At 44.2% G+C, this 19,917-nt stretch overlaps 1 protein-coding gene across 4 annotated transcripts in view; it reads right to left on the bottom strand.

Moving 5' to 3' along the window:
- Positions 1-3,354: 3,354 nt before the first annotated feature.
- herc2 (HECT and RLD domain containing E3 ubiquitin protein ligase 2) overlaps positions 3,355-19,917 on the bottom strand; it is a 52,540-nt gene continuing 35,977 nt past the window's right edge. For all 4 annotated transcript variants that reach the window (XM_085150036.1, XM_085150039.1, XM_085150037.1 and 1 more), the window contains exons 62-91: positions 19,470-19,641; positions 19,242-19,386; positions 18,556-18,781; positions 17,167-17,338; positions 16,637-16,823; positions 15,591-15,734; positions 15,312-15,503; positions 15,080-15,233; positions 14,860-14,967; positions 14,652-14,783; positions 13,927-14,085; positions 13,722-13,840; positions 13,349-13,474; positions 13,112-13,267; positions 12,712-13,026; positions 11,465-11,679; positions 11,147-11,324; positions 10,900-11,061; positions 9,552-9,643; positions 9,322-9,461; positions 8,997-9,184; positions 8,675-8,872; positions 8,504-8,587; positions 7,954-8,095; positions 7,658-7,852; positions 7,309-7,421; positions 5,407-5,597; positions 4,918-5,023; positions 4,602-4,814; positions 3,355-4,179 (exon numbers count right to left, since the gene is read on the bottom strand). In XM_085150036.1, the coding sequence (XP_085006162.1) occupies positions 3,907-4,179; positions 4,602-4,814; positions 4,918-5,023; positions 5,407-5,597; positions 7,309-7,421; positions 7,658-7,852; positions 7,954-8,095; positions 8,504-8,587; positions 8,675-8,872; positions 8,997-9,184; positions 9,322-9,461; positions 9,552-9,643; positions 10,900-11,061; positions 11,147-11,324; positions 11,465-11,679; positions 12,712-13,026; positions 13,112-13,267; positions 13,349-13,474; positions 13,722-13,840; positions 13,927-14,085; positions 14,652-14,783; positions 14,860-14,967; positions 15,080-15,233; positions 15,312-15,503; positions 15,591-15,734; positions 16,637-16,823; positions 17,167-17,338; positions 18,556-18,781; positions 19,242-19,386; positions 19,470-19,641 (4,997 nt within the window). In that variant the 3' untranslated portion in view covers positions 3,355-3,906. The remainder of the gene's footprint in view (positions 4,180-4,601; positions 4,815-4,917; positions 5,024-5,406; positions 5,598-7,308; positions 7,422-7,657; positions 7,853-7,953; positions 8,096-8,503; positions 8,588-8,674; positions 8,873-8,996; positions 9,185-9,321; positions 9,462-9,551; positions 9,644-10,899; positions 11,062-11,146; positions 11,325-11,464; positions 11,680-12,711; positions 13,027-13,111; positions 13,268-13,348; positions 13,475-13,721; positions 13,841-13,926; positions 14,086-14,651; positions 14,784-14,859; positions 14,968-15,079; positions 15,234-15,311; positions 15,504-15,590; positions 15,735-16,636; positions 16,824-17,166; positions 17,339-18,555; positions 18,782-19,241; positions 19,387-19,469; positions 19,642-19,917) is intronic.

Below are 19,917 nucleotides of genomic sequence, written 5' to 3'. Positions count from 1 at the left end.
AAAACAGTGCAGGCCTCCGAACTGAATGTGAAGGCACCATCTGATTGTTAGCACTCTGCTGAGGAGCCTGATGATGCTCAAGTGAAATATCTAAGGGTCAAAGTTCACTTTTACACTGTTGAGGGCATTTAGACGTTGCTCTGATCTGCAGCAGTTTTTGTACCTTAATGATTGTGAATGTATTCTTCTCCTCACTTCCTGTCACGTATCTCCTGTTTCACCGGTGGAGCTTCATATTAGACAAAGTTTCTCATGATGAGGTCAGTGTGTACACAATATTCCCTGTGAGCTGCAGACTGCTCGAAACACTCAGTTTATCCCAGTTTTTTTTACTCTTTGCTGTGCATTAATTCAATCTCAGAAACTTCTAAAAGGGTGACCAGCCTCATAATCAGAAGACAGAGAAAGAGAAGCAGAGAAGTCAGATCAGCTTATTTAAATTTCTGGGTGAACTAAGGGGCTGCAACGAGGCCCAGACAGACACCCGAGGATCCAAACATTACTCTTGTATAAATGTTTTAAGATTTAAAATTTTAGTTTGTCTTTTTGGGGTGAGGTGTAAAGTTTGGACTGTAATGAGAGAATCAGAAACATAAAGCTTTCTGAAACCAAGGAATGAAAGGAAGATATTTGGGAACTGAGGAAACCAGTTAGAGTCTCTTTAACAGTCAAACCTTGTTAAAAGAATGCAGCACGGCATCCAATTCAAAATGAGCTTTTCTTCTTCGAAACCAGCCTCATTTCTCAGTTTAACATTTGGTACTTTGTCTTTGGCAATAAATTTTTTTTTTTTGTGTTCTTTCATGTGACACAAAAACGCAGTTGTATGACCAGTATTGAGTTTTTAATGTCACTCCCCACCCCAACACTCTTTCATGTGTTGCCTTTCCAGGAATTTTTTCTGGTTCACTGATCCACATGACTTCAGCCACTTTGAACACGTACGTTAGACTGCACCGATCCGCTCTGTTCAGCTGAAGAGACTAATTCACGTGTTTATATTCGGCATGTCTGAATGGTTTGATGTTTTTTCACCAGTTTGTCATGTGTCATTCACACACAAAGCATTTCAAACTGCTCCACCCTGTATAAAAAGTGACATGCCAGGAGTACAATTTGGCGGTTTTGTGGGTTGAAAAACAGGAAAGTGTTCCTGACAGTAACACTACAGCACAGAAACGGCCCTCTTATTTTACAATGCTTATTTACGGTGATGAGTAAAAAAAAGAGGGTTGGAGATGATAAAAACCTTTGTCACCCTCCCACCCACATGCAGTCACATGGGCTGCCTGCTCACCCCGAGCAGCATCCCTCAGTCCACATGATCTAAATACAGCAGCCAAAACTTTCAGCCCTCTCCTGAGGAACCTGCTCCCAGTTCAGGAGACAGACATCCTCTCCACTCTTAAGATCAGGCTTCAAACTTTCCTTTTTGATGAATTTTGTAGTTCCTTTGCTTCCATCTTTTCACTCCCTGTGCATTTATATGACACCACTGCATTCAATGATTCAGTTTCATCTCAGTGCAGGTACCTGGGGCTTCTTCTTCACTACAGTGTTGCCTCTAAACACGACTCGCTAGGTTTCCCATAATATTATGTCTTGACCTTACTTTGTAAAGTCCCGTGAGATAACTTACATTATGTTTTGGTATTATAGAATTAACATTAAACTGCTTAGCATGATGATTTGCGGAACGCAGCGCACGCTCTCACATGACCACGGGAACCTTTTTTCTTCTTGCTGAAACCTAAATGGCTCTACTTAGCTGTAATTCCCCAGTAACAGGTCAAAGACTGTATCCAAAGATGGACATAAACATTACCTTTTTGCAGCCTTGAGTGTTTCGGTTGAAACAGTGCATCAGAAGTGATGTCATTCACAGGCCACACCCTAAACATACATTGGTTCATCTTGTCTTTTACGCTGCATGTTCTGGAATTTACGGACCATTCTAACCAGTTAGTGAGTTGAAGTCCCACTAACTCATCTTGTATTACCTTCCAGTGGATACGATTTTATCATGCAATCATCACAATGGACTGGTACTTGTGCTTTTCTGCTCTGAGCACTTGAGCTCTTTCTGCTACAAGCCTCATTCACAGAGTCACACAAGCAGTATTTTCAGTACCGAAGCACTTTATCCAACAGATGCACTTTCAGTTCAGTACTTTGCCCAATTCAGCTGGGGATCGAACCACCAACCTTCCAACTGGTAGGCGACAAACTTTCTCCTGAGCTGCAGGATGCAACACAGCCTTGTAATGATGCGCAGAGGACAGTCGTTTTTTTTTTTTAATGGTTCTGTTTTTTTTTATACTTCATCCCAGTGCACTGAAATGATAACAGAGAGGGCTGGTGTCACCCCAGGTCACCCTTCTGCTACTGCCCTGGATCACACTTCTAATTCCAGTCCTAATATTCCCTTGCAAAGATTTGAAATTGCATTTATTCTTATATAATATTAAACAAGTTTGCCACTTTTGCCTGACAGGACACTTTTTTTTCACAATTGAAGCAGGAATCCAATCTGAAATAACCAAAACTAAAAAATAAAAACACATTATGACTAAAGTGCTTTAGTAGAAATATGACGTTTCCAGAAAGTAATCCGCTTGAACAAAGGTCATTTAGGGGGAGATATTAACCTCCCTTTATGTTACAGACTATATAGGACACAGCTGGAGATGAAGGGCTCAGCCATCCTCCCTCTCTGCCTGAAGCCTGGACTGTAGTGAAAAGCACCTGACTCCCAGCAGAGTACTGTACGTGGTGAAAAAAGGACTAAGTCCACAAAGAATGCTAATGATTTCTAAGCCAAGCCTTCAAGGCTTCATAAAACAGAGAACTTTTTTTTTTTTTTACCTCTCGTGACTCCACTTAACTGTGCATGATTATGCAAGGTGGAAGTCAAAGCCGACATTTCAGAGCGGTTATTGGAGCTAAAGACACCATAAGCAGTCTGTACGATTTTTCCCAGGACATGAGAGAGAGGCGCTGCCCTCCTGGTGCTCAAGCAACAATCCCCCACAAGTAATCACGGGAGACTTCTTTAACACTCCGCCGCCATCAAGCTGGGATGTTTGTGCCGCATATTACAACGGATTCTTCAAGAAATCAAAGAGAAAATCTGATCGGCTTCTAGCTAGAGCACCGCCTCTTGTAAGACGAGGACAACACAAAAACAAAAGGATAGAGCGGTTTCATGAGGGCGGCCTTCAACTCTTTCCAAACATGACATTTATGCAATAACCTTAATCTGCAAAACGATGTCTGACAGGAATAAAACTCAGAACTGAATGTCATTTTGATGTGAGCTTGTAGTGATTTGTGTTTCACACAGAAAACATGGGATTAATCAGATTACATTTAATAAGCAGGAATGAGACCTGTGAATACATGGCACAGTCGCATTATGTACATTTGTTAAGGAGATGGTGCACAGACATGGTTGTGGGGAGGGGCGGGGTACAGGAATCTTAAAATGACCCTTCAGTGGGCTCGGACTGAGCCTGGTGAGAAACACTGACTTTAAGTTAAAAACTTTTTTAAATTTATTATAAAGAAACATTACCAAGAAACAAAAACACTACTGTTTTTCGCACATGAACTTCTATATACACCCTACGGAGAGGAAACTCACACAAACCAGAGGGGATCTACCACAGTGCTAGGCTGGAGCCTGTTTTTTTTTTAGTTCAGCTGGAATAATACACATAATTCTGTAACACAACAATCAGAAACTAACCCAGAGTGAGGCCGTGTTCGTTCCTCTCTTTAGCTTATAACGCTTTTAAAGCTCATTGCACACCCCCGCCCCCCCCCACACACAGACATTTGTGTCTTTGCAGTGTTTCTATGTATGTGTGCATCGACACACGAGACCAGCAGTCTCTCTGCGGCCCTTCAGTGTCCCGTTAAGTAATCCTGGGTGGAGTCGGACGCGAACGAGTCGGCGTCCTCGTTGTCGGAGTCCTCGCTGCTGTCGTCGGCCGCGGGCTCGCCGGACAGGGCGATGCGGGCGTAATCGTCTGTGTCAATGGACTTGCAGAAGTGAATGGCGTACTTCAGCTTCTCTTCCAGGACCTGTTTACACGAGTACCTGGGCAGCTTGAGGAGGAAGAAACACGTGTAGGACTCTGGCAGGAAGTGGTCGGGGGGGTTGTACTTATCCAGCACCTGAAGACAAACGCGGAACATTAGTTTTATATTTAGAGCACCAAAATAATTATGGAGCTTTATTTTATGTATTTGTATTTGAATCAGGGCGAGAGATGTTCCTGCTGATTCTTTAGTTGAAAAAAAGAGGAGAAAAAGTAGTAGCAGAAAAAAATGTGGAACAATTTCAAGAACAACGTTAAACACAAATCATCTTTGCATGTGCATATGCGTCAGATTAGTTGCAGCCTGGCTACATGTCACGGTTACACGTCAGTTTACTATGACAGTACTGCAGAAGCACGCTGACAGGCACACTTGTCAGCAGAGTTCAAGGTACAACATTTGTGCAGGTAGTCGGCGACACAGAGTCAATCATTTCACTCACGAGAAGCGTGAAAAAAAAAAAAAAAAAATTAGGGAACAACTTTTAGGTTTCTCACCTGGACCACAAAGTCTCTTCCTCGGAAATCAGCGATGGTGCGCGGCAGACGTGTGCGGCCCCAGACGAACCTCAGGAATAGAGACCTCTCTGTGTTTGAGAAAGACTCCATCACGTCCCAGAACCACTGAATGAGAGGTGCTGTCGGCTCCACCCCTTTATAAGTGGCCACTGACTTCAGCAGGTGCAGCGGGATGTCCGGGCTTCCGCACACCTGCGAAGAAACAAACACACACTATAAAATCTGCACACAACCAGGGGACAGTTGTGTGCAACTGTCCCTTGGAGCAGCAAAGCCTAGAGCTGCTCTCCCTCACCATTGTTTCCAGCTCGTAGCCAGTGAAAAGTGACAGCAGGGGGACAGGGACCACTCGAGCCATTCCCTCACGCACTGCAGACACTTGCTCATCAAACTCGTGGAGTCTGCAGGAAGACAGAGGGAAACTCAAACAAATGCACAGCTGTTTTCACACATGCACTGCAGAGCTCAACGTTTATAGGCCTTAGAATGATGAGACATCAAGAGACCTTTAACCCGCCAGCTACCCAGGGCATCAGCTCAGATTTTGGTGCATTAAAACTCAGTGAGTGGGCGTCGTGATTCACTTTATCCAGAAACCTCCATCACCTAAACCACACAGAGTATTTCATGCAGTATGAACAAGTCTGAAGCAGACTACTTCCTGCTGTGGACTTAATGTGAGAGAGGAGAGCTGTGGGAGATTTGCTAACCTGATGCTCTAGAAACTGTCCAGAGCTTATTTGTGAAAGTAGATTATTTGTATGCAGTGAGCATGTTCTCTTACCTGTAGTTGATGGCTAGGCGGACGTATTCTGCACGGTTCTCCAGGGTGATGTGGGAGTACTTGGAGCTGAGCTGGATGTCTTGGCCGCTGGCATTGGGCACGGTAAAGGGCAGGGTCAAGGCCTCGAACTCCTCAGGTGTGGCCTCGTTGTCCCGAATGTACATCAAGCCAGGAATAAAATCCTTATCAACCTGGAAAAAAAACAGAGAAAATCACTGCTGGGAATTTGAACTGAGTAATAAACGTACAATTTAGCTGAACTTTACGCAACATTTATCCGTGTGTGTGAGCATGTGCCCACACGCCCACAACTCATTAACACAACACAGTTCCCGTGAGCGCTGGAGTGATCCATTTTTTGGAGTCTTGTGCTAAATTCATTTCCCAGCTAACCTTTCCAATATCTCAGGGGCAAAACCACAAAACAAGGGCAGCTTTGTGAGGTAGAAGCCCTTTTTTCAGCTCCACTGTTCCCCCAAAGACTGCTCACGAGCTCATGATCAGAGTTTGAGGGCAGGAGTCGACTCACACCATCTGAGACAAAAGCTGAGGTTATGCCTCGCGACCTTCTTCACTTCAGCAAGTATAGATTCTAACCTTTCTAAGGAGCAGCACAGTATGAGTTTCGAGAAACATCTAGAGAGGTCCGTACCACTGCAGAACAGCAGAGGGGCTTAGGTTTTAATCTCAGGAGGAATATATACGAGTGGGTTTCTCCTCCATGTTATAATGCACGTCATGGGGTTTGTTATGTCAGATATTATACAACATTTTCAGTCTTTCACCTTTCCAGGTCCAGGGAGGAGGAAAGGTTGAATTCTGAGCTTCTGTCTGAGTGTTTTGTGGGTAGCGGCCCTAAGAAAGAATGGACAATATGAAGCTATCATACGCTTTAAATGGCCCTTGTGTGAGAACAGATGTGGCTTTGACTCAGCAATGATTTTGCTGCCTCGTGTCAGAGTTTAAGAGTCTTTTATCCCTTTTACAATCATTTGTAAATCAGGAACAAAGACACAAAAGCAAAGAGACGTCTGTAGCACGCAGCTGATGCTTAAGTGCATCGGAGCTGGCATGCTGCAACTACAGAAAACCTGACTGCTTTCCGTTTTAAACATTCACCAACATTAATAAAAAAACAAAACAAACTTATCATTTTAAATGCTCCTGAGTGTCCACGCTCTCTGCTCTGAGTGCATGATCACTTCAAATTCACTGTGGTTTTGCTTTTGATTTCTTTACTTTCTCCTTTTCCCCTTTGTCGCTTCCTTCGATGCAGACTCTTTCCACTTCTTGCTCTAATGCTGGGTCAAATTTACTTGTTCTATTAATAATTAAATTTGGAAAAGAATTAGTAACTGCAACACCATCATCATTTTAAGCCTTTTTGTTGAGAAGCATTACATTTTATAGCCTGCATGAGTGAAATGGTTATTGTCCATGTCTGCACTTCCTTTACTTCACTAACCTCTGACATCAGGAAACTATGTTTGTTAACGGAGGGCAGCCAGTTTGTTTCACAGGTGAAGTCAGAACTAAAAACGGCCAATGAGCTTCTCCTGCATTTTTTGTTATTTTTAAACTAACCACTGATTATGTGGAAACCTGCTACATCCCCTTTGCCTTTTTTGCCTCCTCAGACAGCGAAACTCTTTGCCCAGCTGTTCTACTTATTGCAGCATCCATCATTCCAGCTTCAGACAGATAAAGAGCAAAACAGAAGCACGGTCCTCTTTTGGATGTGGTCCATGTAAAAGGAAAGACAGTGACAGCAGAGGGTCTTAGGAGGTTAATAGTGTCTTTAAAAAATAAACCCCAAAAAACTACAAAGTGTACTTATTTATTTTATAATAAGTTAAAGCAAAAATGAAAACAAACACGCCTGTGAGGGGGCAGTGCACATACCTCACTGAGGTCAGCGATGGTCAGATTCATGCCTGCCAGCTGTTTCCAAACAGGCTCTGCCAAATTCAGGCTAAGAGGGCTTCCAGTCCGGATTGCAATCCCTAGGAGCACTCCTGCAGACGCAGCAAGGCAGAGGACATTACCCTCAGATCAAACGTGAACACTGAGCTGTGCGAGGACGCGTGAACCAACAATAAAAATTATGTGTACTAAATAAAACAAGCCAGGTGCTTTATCAGTGAAAATGCAGATGAAATATTTACACTTTTTATACTAAAAGCATATTTTCAGAGTTGGTTTATCTGGGATTAACACCCCAGTCCTGACTGGGAGATTAACTGGATTATACCTAGGAAGCGGAACATGCTCATGTGAAGAGCGGACTTGGCTGCGGGGTTTAGCAGGAAGCAGTCCCTGTTGGCGCCCGACTCGTCGCGGCCATTTGGGGTGACAATGAGCAGAGGAGTCAGTGCGTTCTGCAGCTCCTCGCACATTTCAGCGATGGACTCGCTGTAGCCTCCACCGCAGTCATCCACAGACTCCCCTGAGAAAATAGGTGCAGTGTATTTAAAACAAGGGTAAGGAAAGGTTTCTGACAGCTCGGAGTTTAAAGGGAGGCGTGGGCATCACAGCGTGGACACGTACCTACAAATTTGACCTTCCACACGCGATGGGGAAGCAGCAGGCTGTCGGGGCTAAAAGAGCTCATTTTGGCACACATCTGACCAAATACAGACTTTGTTCCATCAGGACCTGCCAGACCTCCTTTGCTACGGGAACGCTTCACCTGTGGAGTGAAGAAGAAGGGGAGGAAAGAAAAAAAAAAAATAGAGATTACGGTTTGATCTGGTTCTGTTGTGGGCTTAACAACTTCCTGCTAGATAGAGAGGAAGTCCTGATGTGCATGACCAGCTTGTTATGACAGCTCCCACTACAATACAACTCGAGTTAGATGAAGGGGAAAGGGGTGGAGGAGGAGGAGGAAAGACTCCCTACAGACAAGCTGGAGAGCAGATCACACACCATGAAACAATCCCCTTATGAAAGACATCACATGTAACAGTCAGGAGCCAGTCTGGAACGCAGCCTCACAGGGAGAGCAGGGAGAGGGAACTACAGTAAGGGGGGCCGGAGACTTGAAAGGAGACCAAAGTGAGTGATTATGTGAGCTATATGCATGTGTTTCTAAAAGTACCTGTATCCTGTTCAGCTCCACCACAGGTCCATGCTGTCTGTCCCTCACCATCGTGGCTTGAACTACCTTCCTGAAAGCCGCTTCCTGTTCAAATAATTTAAAGAAATGTTTTAGTGACTGTCACATCATTCCACATCATGGAATTGGTTTCTCAGTACCGTGCTGTCCCACCTTGCCCTGGGAGATGAGAATGCCCCTGAGTGTGTCGAATCCCACCGAGGGGCCATGGCCCGTCTGACCGAGCCGGCCCTCCAGGTCAAACATCGGTATGCACGGGCAGAAAAGCTCTGAGATGTGATGCAGCAGCACCAGCCTGTTCCTCAGGGCCATGATCGGGATCTCCTGCAGGTGGTTGTACTCCATGGGAACCTGAAACACAGCACACGCTCATCTAGTTGGATCTGGCTTTCTTTTTTTTTTTTTTTTAATGCCATCTACTGGAAGCTGAAACCTAATTTTCTACCTCAGTTTCTACTTTCAGTGAGTGTAGTACCTGTGCAGGCAGCTTTCCTGCATTAGTGGGCTTGCTTGTGGACCAGGCCAGAGTGTGAGCAGATCCACAGGCCACCCTGTTGATTTTCTTGCCCTGCAGTGCAGCCACCAGCCGCGGCCTCTGGATGGCGTTTGTAGTCCCATCTCCAAGTTGGCCTTCATCGTTGTCACCCCATGTGTACACTTCTCCTGAGCCAAACAAGCAACAAAACCTTTTGTGAAGCTAAATCTAACTCAACATAACCGATCTGCTAGGTTTAATGATAAACGGTAAAGAGAATTTGTACCAAAAAAAGCACGATCGCACTGAAAAACATTCTTCCTACCATCCTCTGTGCAGCACACACAGTGAAGGGACCCCGTAGCAATGGCGATGACTTTCTTCCCTTGTAGCCCTTGGACCTGCCTGGGCCTTCGAACGTGGTCATCAGAGCCATGGCCCAGCCGATGGTAGTCACCTTTTCCCCTTTAAAAGGACACATTAACACACCACGATAAGCCACCTCATCACAACCAAATACAACACCTGAACTTGACAGCTCGTCTCTGTACTTACCACGTATACACAGCTCCAGACTTCGTGAGAGCCACAGAAAACTGCGAACCACACTCGACTTTGACCACTCCGAGGCCGGTGAGAGAGTCAATCTGAAAAGCAGAGGGACAGGTTAACTTTCAATTTTTCAGCACTGAAACATAACTCACGTTTGTGGCTTTTAAAACACCTTGATAAGGTCTTCCTCTGTAGAGCCGACATTACAGGAATAAAACGCAGAACTACATCATCATTTCATTTGCACTGCCACTGTTTCTATCCTGTTCTGTCATTATGAGTGAAACAGTGAAACTGATCATGTTAGGGTGAGGAGCCGAGAAATCCTGTTACATTTACTGAAAAACAAAAAGGCGACAAGGCCTCAGAACCAACCTGTGTCTGTACACACAGAGCTTTAAAAATAAGAACTACGCTACATATGTCTAAACAAGCAAAATACTCATTATACATTAATATAACGCAGCATATTACATTTAGGTTCCCTGTCCTTTTGTGTTTACAGTGTACAAATACTACCAAACAGAACAACAAACCCTTCCGTAAATTCAAAACAATTTAGGTAATGAAAAACTGCAAAGCTAATTCTGGATTCAAAAAATTTTTGTGTACCAATTTTCACATGATAAGTATGGGCAAAGGTTTTGGGTTTTTTATTATTTGAAATGAATATTATTTGAAATTTAAATAATTTTTATTGAAATTCACCATCTTTAAACTGTCACGATCAGGAATTTAATAATTATGTGGAAAAACAAAAATAAAGATTATTAAAGCAAGTTCATATCGCTGACCCTTTGATAGGATCTCAACTTTCCAGGGTGGTGGAGAGTCAGAAACAGAAAGTTGTGCTTCCAGTACAGTCTTTTCATGGTCTTCACCCTCAGGACCTTTTCTAACAGTCTTCATCTTTGCATATCCAGGTGGTGCCAGCAAAACTGTTGTACACCATGACAGGTGACACCATTCTCTTGCCCTGGCCTTTAAGTAATCTTCAAAAGCCAATCTTATCACACCAAAGAGACGATATTTGGCAGCATGACACACCCTTCTATGTATTTAGCAAAGTTGCTACTTAACAAAATTAGTTGTACCTAAAAAAAAAAAAAAAATTAAATAAAAGTGCAGTCTGGCCCCATTTTACATTACACTATTTATTGATTTATTTATTTTTTGGGGGCACAAAATAAATACCTTTAACTAAAAGTTGTGTATACTGACCTTATAAAGAACAGAAAACTGATGATTGGTGGTTCAGACTCTGGTCTCCCACATGAAATAACTAGAAAACTGAGGTATAACTGATGCCTCTGTTCACCTCCAGCACACACTGCTCTGTAATCCGTCTTACCTTCATGGGGATTTTGCAGCCATCACTGCCTCCCCGGCCCAGTTTGCCGTAGTCCCCATCTCCCCAGGACCAGACCATGTCATCATCAGTTAGACAGAGTGTCTGGGCATCCCCGCTGCCGCAGGCGACATCAATGACTCTGTGACCCTGCAGTGCATCCACCTGGATAAAGCACACACAGTTACTCTTTACAAGTTTAGCACTTTTTTTTGAGTCTTGTGAGAAACTGAGTCGAGTGACCACAGACCAGCTTGGGTTTAAGCTGGTCCTCGCTGTCTCCGTGTCCTAGGCGTCCATAGCGACCCTTGCCCCAAGTGAAGAGCTCTCCGCTGGCAGTGATGCAGGCACTGTGAGCGCCTCCGGCTGCAATATCCACCACTTCCACTCCCCTCAGAGACTCAATCACACGGGGACGGTCACAGGGGCTAAAGACAAAAGGACGCACAGTTAGCACAAAAATTTACTTAAAATTTTTTGAGTGAGGATATATATATATATATATATATATGAACTATAAACTTAATATGAAAGAGGTTTTCTTATTTTTAGTGCATGTAGTCTTAACCTTCTGTTCCCATGGCCGAGTTTTCCGTCCTCAGCTTCACCCCATGAGTAGACTTCACCCTCAGAGGACAGTGCCAAGCAGTGCTTTCCTCCAGAGTTCACAGCCACCTTTCTGATGAACACGTGCTGAATGGACTCCAGCAAGGTTGGGGTCGACACAGACTCAGTGCCACCGATACCCAGCCTTCCCCCTGCACCATATCCTGTGGCATAGAGCTGAGCATCGACAGAAAATAAACTGATGTTAGAACCCAAAGCATATATAAAGGTTGAGCTGACTTTACGTACAAAGTCTGTCGTTTATTTAATCAAGCCATGCATTTTTACAAGTACATGACTTTAAATTGTGATACTTGGAGTATGAAATATCACATGATTTAAAAAGCTGGTTCTGTCCTGGGTGTCAGACTGGAGAACCTGGAGGAGGTGTCTGAGAAGAGAATGCTAAAAAAAGCTTCTTTGTATCATGGACAACCCCTCCCACCCCATACACGCCTCCATGATGGACCATCGGAGCATATGCAGCAAAAGACTAATCGCCTCAAAATGCAGAACTGACCACCACAGGAAATCCTTTGTGCTGGTGGCAATAAGACTGTACAACTCATCCTCGCTAACAAAGTTATTCTGTTTCCATTCAGACCGTGCAATTACACCCAACAGTTTTTCATTGAATGTTTGTTTCATCTCCCCATCATAACGCTGCTACTCTCTTTTATTCATTTGCACAATACTATGCCACTTTTAGATTCACCTTCACTGATAGCTAAGCTATTTATTTTTCAGGATATAGTTATATTGTTACTTGTTAGAGTTATTTGATATTATATTTTGCACTATCCTACTGTATACTAGTATTCTATTGTATATCTTATTCCTCTGTCCCTCTTGCTGCATTGAGCATGTATATGACAAAAGAATTTCCCTCGGGATAAATATAGTTCTTCTTATCTTATGAAAATTTTCTGCACAGATGAAGTTATGAGAGCTCAGAAATGCAGGGGGAAAAAATATGGACCCATCTTTTTTTACTCTGAGGAAAATATTCATAGTATGAATTTACTTCCTTGAACGGCTTCATTGAATATACTAAAACTGGGGGGGGAAAAAAATGTGGGAGGTAGTGATGCATTTTTATGAATGACCCTACAGTAGTTGTGCAGCAATGGTTCAGCTGATATTGTCGATGTATGCTCTGTGAAGGGTTAGTGGCACAGAGGTTTTTATGACAGGTAAAAGCAAACACACCTTTCCATCAGCAGTGACAGCAAACAGAGTCTGCTCCCCACCAATAAGCTGGATTGGCCGCAATGTGGCGAGGGCTTCTGTAGATGTAGGTACTTTGACTTTTGCCCCCTCAATGCCCCCTAGCTGCCCTCTGTGGTTGTGCCCCCAGCCGTAAATGGTGCCACTCCCCCCGGCAGAAAGCGTCCAGTCATCTGGGCGCCGGTTCATCCACTGCACGAGCTGCTCGTCGTGCTCGCGCTTGAATAAGTCGTGACTCTCGTGCAGGGTGTTCATGCTCTCGTGATCTGCCATGAGCTCGCGAATTTTCTTTGTAACCTTTAAAAGGTGAAGGAAAATGGATTAGAGAGATTTTCAGGGCAAAATGAAAGCTTGCACAGACAACACAGCTGTGCAGACGTACCTCATCCAGGAAAGGTCTGGGTAAAGATGTTCTCTTATCTAGAGCCACAGCCACTCTGGAGGCAGTGCAATATCGGCGGAACCAGGCCCACTTATGTGTCTCAGCACAGCAAGGTAAGGTATCGAGCTCGAGGTCACAGGCAAGAGCAACCAGTACCTGGGCAAAGTGTTAAAGTTATGCTCTGCAAAGGAAAACTATGGTGTTACCGTGTATTTAAGAGAACAACTGCATGTATACCTTGAAAAACGGACTGTGGAGCAGCTGTTTCCCTCCGCGGACAATCGGGTCTTCGTACTCATACTGCCTCTGCAGAGCCTCAGGCAGCCCCTTGACCAAAGCAGCCAGAGCACTACCTGTGAAGCTCTGAAAAAAGAAAGGCCATCGGTCAGTCCCATGTGCCAAGCGACCACATGTATAACTAACACTCATCTTTTCTTCAGGAAGAAATGTTTTTTCTGGACTTTTTTTTTTTTTTTTAGTTACAACATCTTCACGAGAGTCAAATATTTTTAGCTCTCCTTTACAGTCCAATAATTTCCCATAATAAATGGATAACGAATATTCCAATTAAGCCATCTGGCAGATATCTTAATTATGACAGTGTACTCACCATAGAGCGAGCCTCTCCTTCGCTGTCACCCAGCAGCCTGTTTATGTTGATTGACTGACCAAATTCTGTGGTCAGAAGCTTCCGTAGCCTCTGCAGAGCCCACATCCTGTGACCAGCAGCTACACAAAACAAATTTAGTTCTGTAAAAATTTATTTCGTACTTTATTAAGAAATAACCTGGTGAAGCAAGAGCACAATTCTGTACCTAGAGCACTGAGCTGAGCACAAGCAGCAAGAGAAGCGGCTAGACGGGGCACGATGCTCCTATTGGATGCAAAGTTGAGCCTAAAGTCCAGGAGACATATGACCAGATCCATGGAGGGGCAGGACAAGATACAGCGATCAGACAGCAAGTCTTTGGGACCTGAAGAAGAAGAATGAAGTTTGACTGTCACAGACATACAGTTTAAATAATACCATCATATTATCACCAACTGGTTTCTGGACTCTACATTTAAAAGTCTCAACATTAGCTTTTGGGTACCACAGTGCTGTTGTTTTTGGGCCATATTTGGATGAGGAGGTCCACATCAGCTGACACCAGAAAGCCTGGTTAACAGACTGCGTTCAGATCAGAGACTCTGATTGGCAGAGCTGAGGCCTGACACACAATTAGTAGCTACCATCCACTTGTTGCTGAAAAATTAAACCAACGCTGAGTGCCAAAAGCTAAAGTTCTTCAAACGTCCACTTGAGGCTGGCACCAGCAATGAGTGAGTCCCTACTGACACCAAACAAAAAATAACATGGGTTTCCATCCTACAAAAAACAAGTTTAGCCTATAAAGCTATAATAAGAGCTGTACAAGGTGGAGGCTGCTTGGGCAGACACCATGACAGTGTTTGTTCAGCATCAGTGCAATAATAAACGTTTACAACCCTAATAATAAAGAACTATTATCAGGAAAGTTTGTTATCCATCATGTCTTACCCGCTGCAGGCATGATGGGGTAGACTGTGAAGCGCCAGCCCCACCCATTAACCGACCCATCACTGGTAAACCTCCATTTGAGTTCATCTCCGGGGATCCTTAATTCACTGGACCAGTCAGACCACTCCCGACCTGAAACGCACAGCTACATTAATTTTTCATTTCTTGTATTTTGTGAGAGTAAAGTTTAATCTCTTCCCCTCGTCACCTGATCTGACAGAGACAATCCTGTTGGCTCCATCCATGATTGTTAGCGGGTCGTGGCGTCTCTCGGTCGAACACTGTCGGTCAAACTCTATCCTCAGACCCTCGGCACCTGAAGAGCAAAACAGAAGTTGCTGTTTATGTCCGAGAGAGTGATTTTACTGAGATTCAATAAGACCCTGATAATGAGCTCTGCCTTTCAAAGGTCTTTTTTTTTTCCTAACCTGGGATCTTTACGGTGCCGCTGGTCGATGTGTCGTCTGTGTAGGGATGGCTGCTTTCTACGACGACTGGCTGGGAGGACAGACGACCGCTCTGAGAATCTGTAGCAACATCCTCCAATTCAGTGACGCACAACTCCAGCAGCATGTCAGCAACCTGCAAGGACACACATACAGAATGTTAACAATTTGCAGACCGATGCACTCACAGCTTCCAGGGAATATATGACAGTACCTGTGGATACGCTGTGCCCATGCCAGACAGCACTGCAGACAGGACTTCCTTGCCTTTCTCCCCAGAACGACAGGATACTGCAAGCTTCAACACGTCCACCATTACTCGTGTGTCATCCGGTACAAGCAGACTGGTGAACTCATCCAGGTACTGAGGCTCCGGACCAACCACTTTGCTCTGACTCTCAGAGTCCTGAGGAGAAGCAAACAACAGAAAAACCTTTACGCTAACAACACTTGGCTCAGGGCAAAGTCTCTGCTTGCCATCAGACTGACTTACTTCTTTGGTCTTCGTCATGGTCTCAGCTATGATGCTGGCTGCTCCGGGGTCATCAGTGACAGGGATGAAAGGACGTGAGGAGGCTCCACAGGCTGATGGAGTTACTGCTGATGACGGGGTGATAGCGTCTTCAGATGAGGGAACCTGTTCATACACACCAAATTCACCCAAGTTCACCAAACGCCAACAATATTTACTGCACACGGTTAACAAGCTCCCACTAAGAATCTTCATATCTGAGAGTAAATATACATCTAATATATTGTTTAAGGTCACAGAGATTCCAACTTTTCCAAGTCCTATACCGCCTCGTTCTTGAGTTACTGTGTTCACAAAGTTGGATGTCCACGCTGCCCCTGTGAGGTGACGGCAGTATCCCATCAGCTTTTAATGGCTCTGGGGTAAAAACCACACAAATCCATTCTCCATAGAGAAGGGCCCATCCTGGGTTCAAACTCAGGACCCTCTTGCTGTGTGGTTAGGCTGTGAAAAAAGTCAGCTTCACCAAAGTCTCAGTGCTGTGAGGATCAAAAGAAAACTATCCACCCCAAAAACAATATCCTGTGTTTGTCAAAGTCACAGGCCTGTTTGTTGCGGGTGACTACTACATATTTCAGACACACCACTCTGAGAGAGGAGAGGAGGGCTCTTTGCACAACAAGGAAGTTTAAAAACATGGATAAGTAATGGTTTCAGGTTGTTTAAATGAAGCTGGACCATAGTTATTTCTAAAGATAACCGTAACAGTTATCTTTAGAAAGAACACCAAGAATGGAAATGTTTGCAGAAACTTAAAGTCATAACTCTCATCAAGGTCCTATGAGAGCTCCAAGATTGGACCCAAATGCAGTTTGCCGATGACTGCATCCCCACACCTGGTCATCATGGACAAAAATGCACACTGAGTGTTTTTACAGTTTAACAGGAAATCAGCAGAAAGTCCAGCTGAGGCAGCGCTTCAAAAACCCAAACAGCATGAGAACAGCCTCACTGACATTTACTAAACCGTGAGGTTCTTAAGAGGCAAGGTGTATTGTGTTCCTCACCTCTCCCTTCTTTTCTTGCCAGGGATTTGGGCTGACTCGCTCTTCAGCTTCTGGTGGAACAAGAGGACCTTCTTCATCACTCACGCTGGATGAGGATGAAGAGTCTGATGGGGGAATAGGTGAAGAGGAAGGACACTCTGTTGGCAGGATCATGCTGGCCGGCATGAGTGCGCCCACCACTGCATCTCTGAGGGAACACACAACGCAGTCTGTCAACATTTAACGCCAATTAATGACGACGACTCCTGCCAGTCAGATACTTAATTTATTCAGAAACATCATCATCTTCTCCTGTTTAGAACGGAGGCAGCCAGTTTGGTCATACATAATTAAACGAACAAGATAGAAGTTACAGCATTCAAGCCCTGAATAGCTGCAGGATATAAGTTTCATATCATGTATTATTAGTTGAATTTCTTTACCTGTTTTCTTTTACTTCTCACATTTCTATCATTTAAAGAAAGTGCATTTCCCATGCAAGTCTTCCTGCACATTAGAAATAGATTTTTCAAACCGTGCATACAGCCTACCTTGCATACATGATTTGAAGGGCTGACAGCACATGAGACAGAGCCTGCTGTTTGGCCAGGTTTCCATCCAGACTGAGGAGAATTTTGGCCAGTGAGGGTCGATTAGACTTCACGCTGCTCTGCCCACTCAGCTTGTTGCTCACTGATGATGAGTCACTGTCTGACTGGACACCTACAGAGTACAACACCAAAACAATGAGACACACTGTCATTAATGGGAGGCAGCGTAAAACAGCTCCAGCTTTACTTCCAGGCCTGTGTTTTCTACCACCTGCAGCTAAGAAAAGTAACTGCTGCTGAAGCCTGATGCAGATGTTGATATGGTCGTGTTTGGGTCCTGCACACAATGAGGGAGACAATATTGACTCTGTGAAAGATGGATGTTGAGAGCTTCCAGATTGAAAAGCAAAGGCGGTACAGAAGAGAAAAATATTGTTAATCTATTGCTGTGATGACCCATACTGCCCGGATGTCCTGAAGGTTGTGCTTGTTCTATCTCTGTTGTGTCGTTCTTTGTCGTGCAGCTCTTGATCTGATGGTAACTAGCTAAACGAGCTACACCTGGGCCCACTGAGAGAGACCATAATAGGGAATGAGTTTGCTTTTTAGTTTCAAATTTGAGTTAGCTCTCAGATGGGTAACCCCCATTATTTCGAGTGTTAGACAGTCCTAAATCTCCTACAGCACAAAAAAGGTCCAGAGATGCAGTTCAGGGACTCCATTAGTCGAGGGGCAGCCTAGCAAAAAGCTAGCAGCTAAAACCACAAATGTCACCATTCGCCTGTCAGTCAACAAAGTGTGATAAAGCAAACTTTAGGCCTTAAGCCAATTTAAACAGGTGAGTTAAATAAAAAAGTCACGATGCTATATAGTTGTTAAAAAGCAATTAGATGGACCTTTTAGCATCTTCCCCTGTCTATGGGGGACTGACTGACATTAAGAGCCTACTGTACACATTAGAGGAACTGCAGGCTTTTTAATACTTCAAAACTGAAGGTGAAAAATTAAGCCGAAAGGTTGACGTTTGACTCAGTGTCGTCCTATGGAGGTGGTTTTAGCACTTTTTGTTCAAGAAATCTGTTGCCTAAAGAATTCATAGTTGTGTCTAAAACCAAGGTTGATGTATGCCCCATCGTCTCAATATCCAACCCCTGCAGTTGCCCTACTATTACCACAATTGGCAATATAGCATGTGCAGAGCTGGGCGCATATTTAGAAAATAAGTGAACTCAAGAGCATCCATCAGATGTTTTTAATAGCATATATTTACCTTAAATGCTGATTAAAAAAGACTCTTTAAAGCATCACTGCTGAAAAATTGCTTAGCTGCACTGAATGACTGCACAGCTCCACCTTGTGGACACACTGCATGTAAACAGCAAGGCTTACCCAGGTATGACGCTCCGAGGGAGTCCCTGGCTGTCTGGAAAAGAACTGGCTCATGAACAGAGGGGGTGGTCACATCCACTGTGGTCCAGGCCACACTGTGGGATGAGCCACATGCCACCCGAGTGATTTTCTGTCCCTCCAGACCCTGAACCAGGGTGGGCTTCCTGTTAACTGTGGTAGTACCATTTCCCTGCTGCCCGTGGTCATTATCACCCCACGCATACACCTGACAGAGAAGCATAAAGCCTTTAATTAGATGGAGTTTTCATTACACCTGTTAGCGTGTATGTCACAAACAAAAGGTTATGAGATACCATCAAACATTTCACACCACCTTAAATTTCTGTACATTTGACACATTTCTGAATCTCTTTGTTTCCTGTAAAGTGAAGGCTCAGCGCCAAGCTTTTACTTTCAACAGTCTCTTAAAAAACATTGACCAGCTGCCTCTTATCATTGGAGGTGATATGTTACTATAATCAAATTTGTACTGAGGAAAACTATTAAACAAGGTGAAGAAAAAAAAAATCAGTGTGAGAGCAAAAGGTCAGAGCTAACTGCTCAATAAATCAGGTCTTGCTGCAGGAACACAAACTCACATCTGGAGCAGAGCCACGGCACTAAATGATCAGACTTTGAAGAGTGTGCTCTGGTTTCTAACACCATTTGTTGAGGTCAGTACAAACCTGTCCTGTGTCTGTGACAGCCAGACAGTGCAGCGCTCCGACAGCAACGTGGACAATCTTTTTGCCCCTCAGTCCCTCCACCATTTGGGGCTTCCGCACATGGACGTCGGTGCCGTGGCCCAACCGGAAATAATCACCTTTGCCCCTGTTTGGAAACAGTTAACGGTCAAAGAAAGCCTGAGGAGAGATAATGAATGATAACCTAAACGTGGAACACATTCATCTCACCAGGTCCACACCACTCCAGATTTAGTGAGAGCCAGGGAGAACTGTGCTCCACACTCAATCTGGCAGACACCCTGCCCGTTGAGCCTTTCGATGTTCTGTGGTACGTTGCAGCCTTCGCTTCCTCCACGACCCAGCTTCCCAAAGTCCCCATCCCCCCAGGAGAACACAAATCCTGAAGAAAAAACCCCCCAAAACATTACTGACTAGAAACTGGAACACAATTGTGTCAAAAAGTTATTTTTTTTACTGGAACCATTTAAAAAGTTCAAATGTTGCCTCTCCTGTCAGCTTTAGCACTAGTGATAAAATAACCAAATAAAGATAAGAAAAAGACTTAACAAGACGAGCCTATAAAGTTTGTAAAGCTCCTCTTGGCAAAGCAAATGGGTTTGGCACAACAGAGCACTCTGAGGATGGTTCGCTTGCTAAAGCTGTCGGACAAGACCGT

Source organism: Neolamprologus multifasciatus, chromosome 23 (assembly GCF_963576455.1).
Source record: "Neolamprologus multifasciatus chromosome 23, fNeoMul1.2, whole genome shotgun sequence".
Lineage (NCBI taxonomy): Eukaryota > Metazoa > Chordata > Actinopteri > Cichliformes > Cichlidae > Neolamprologus > Neolamprologus multifasciatus.
Note: the sequence above shows the minus strand (reverse complement) of the source record. Positions and strands in the feature narration are given on the sequence as shown.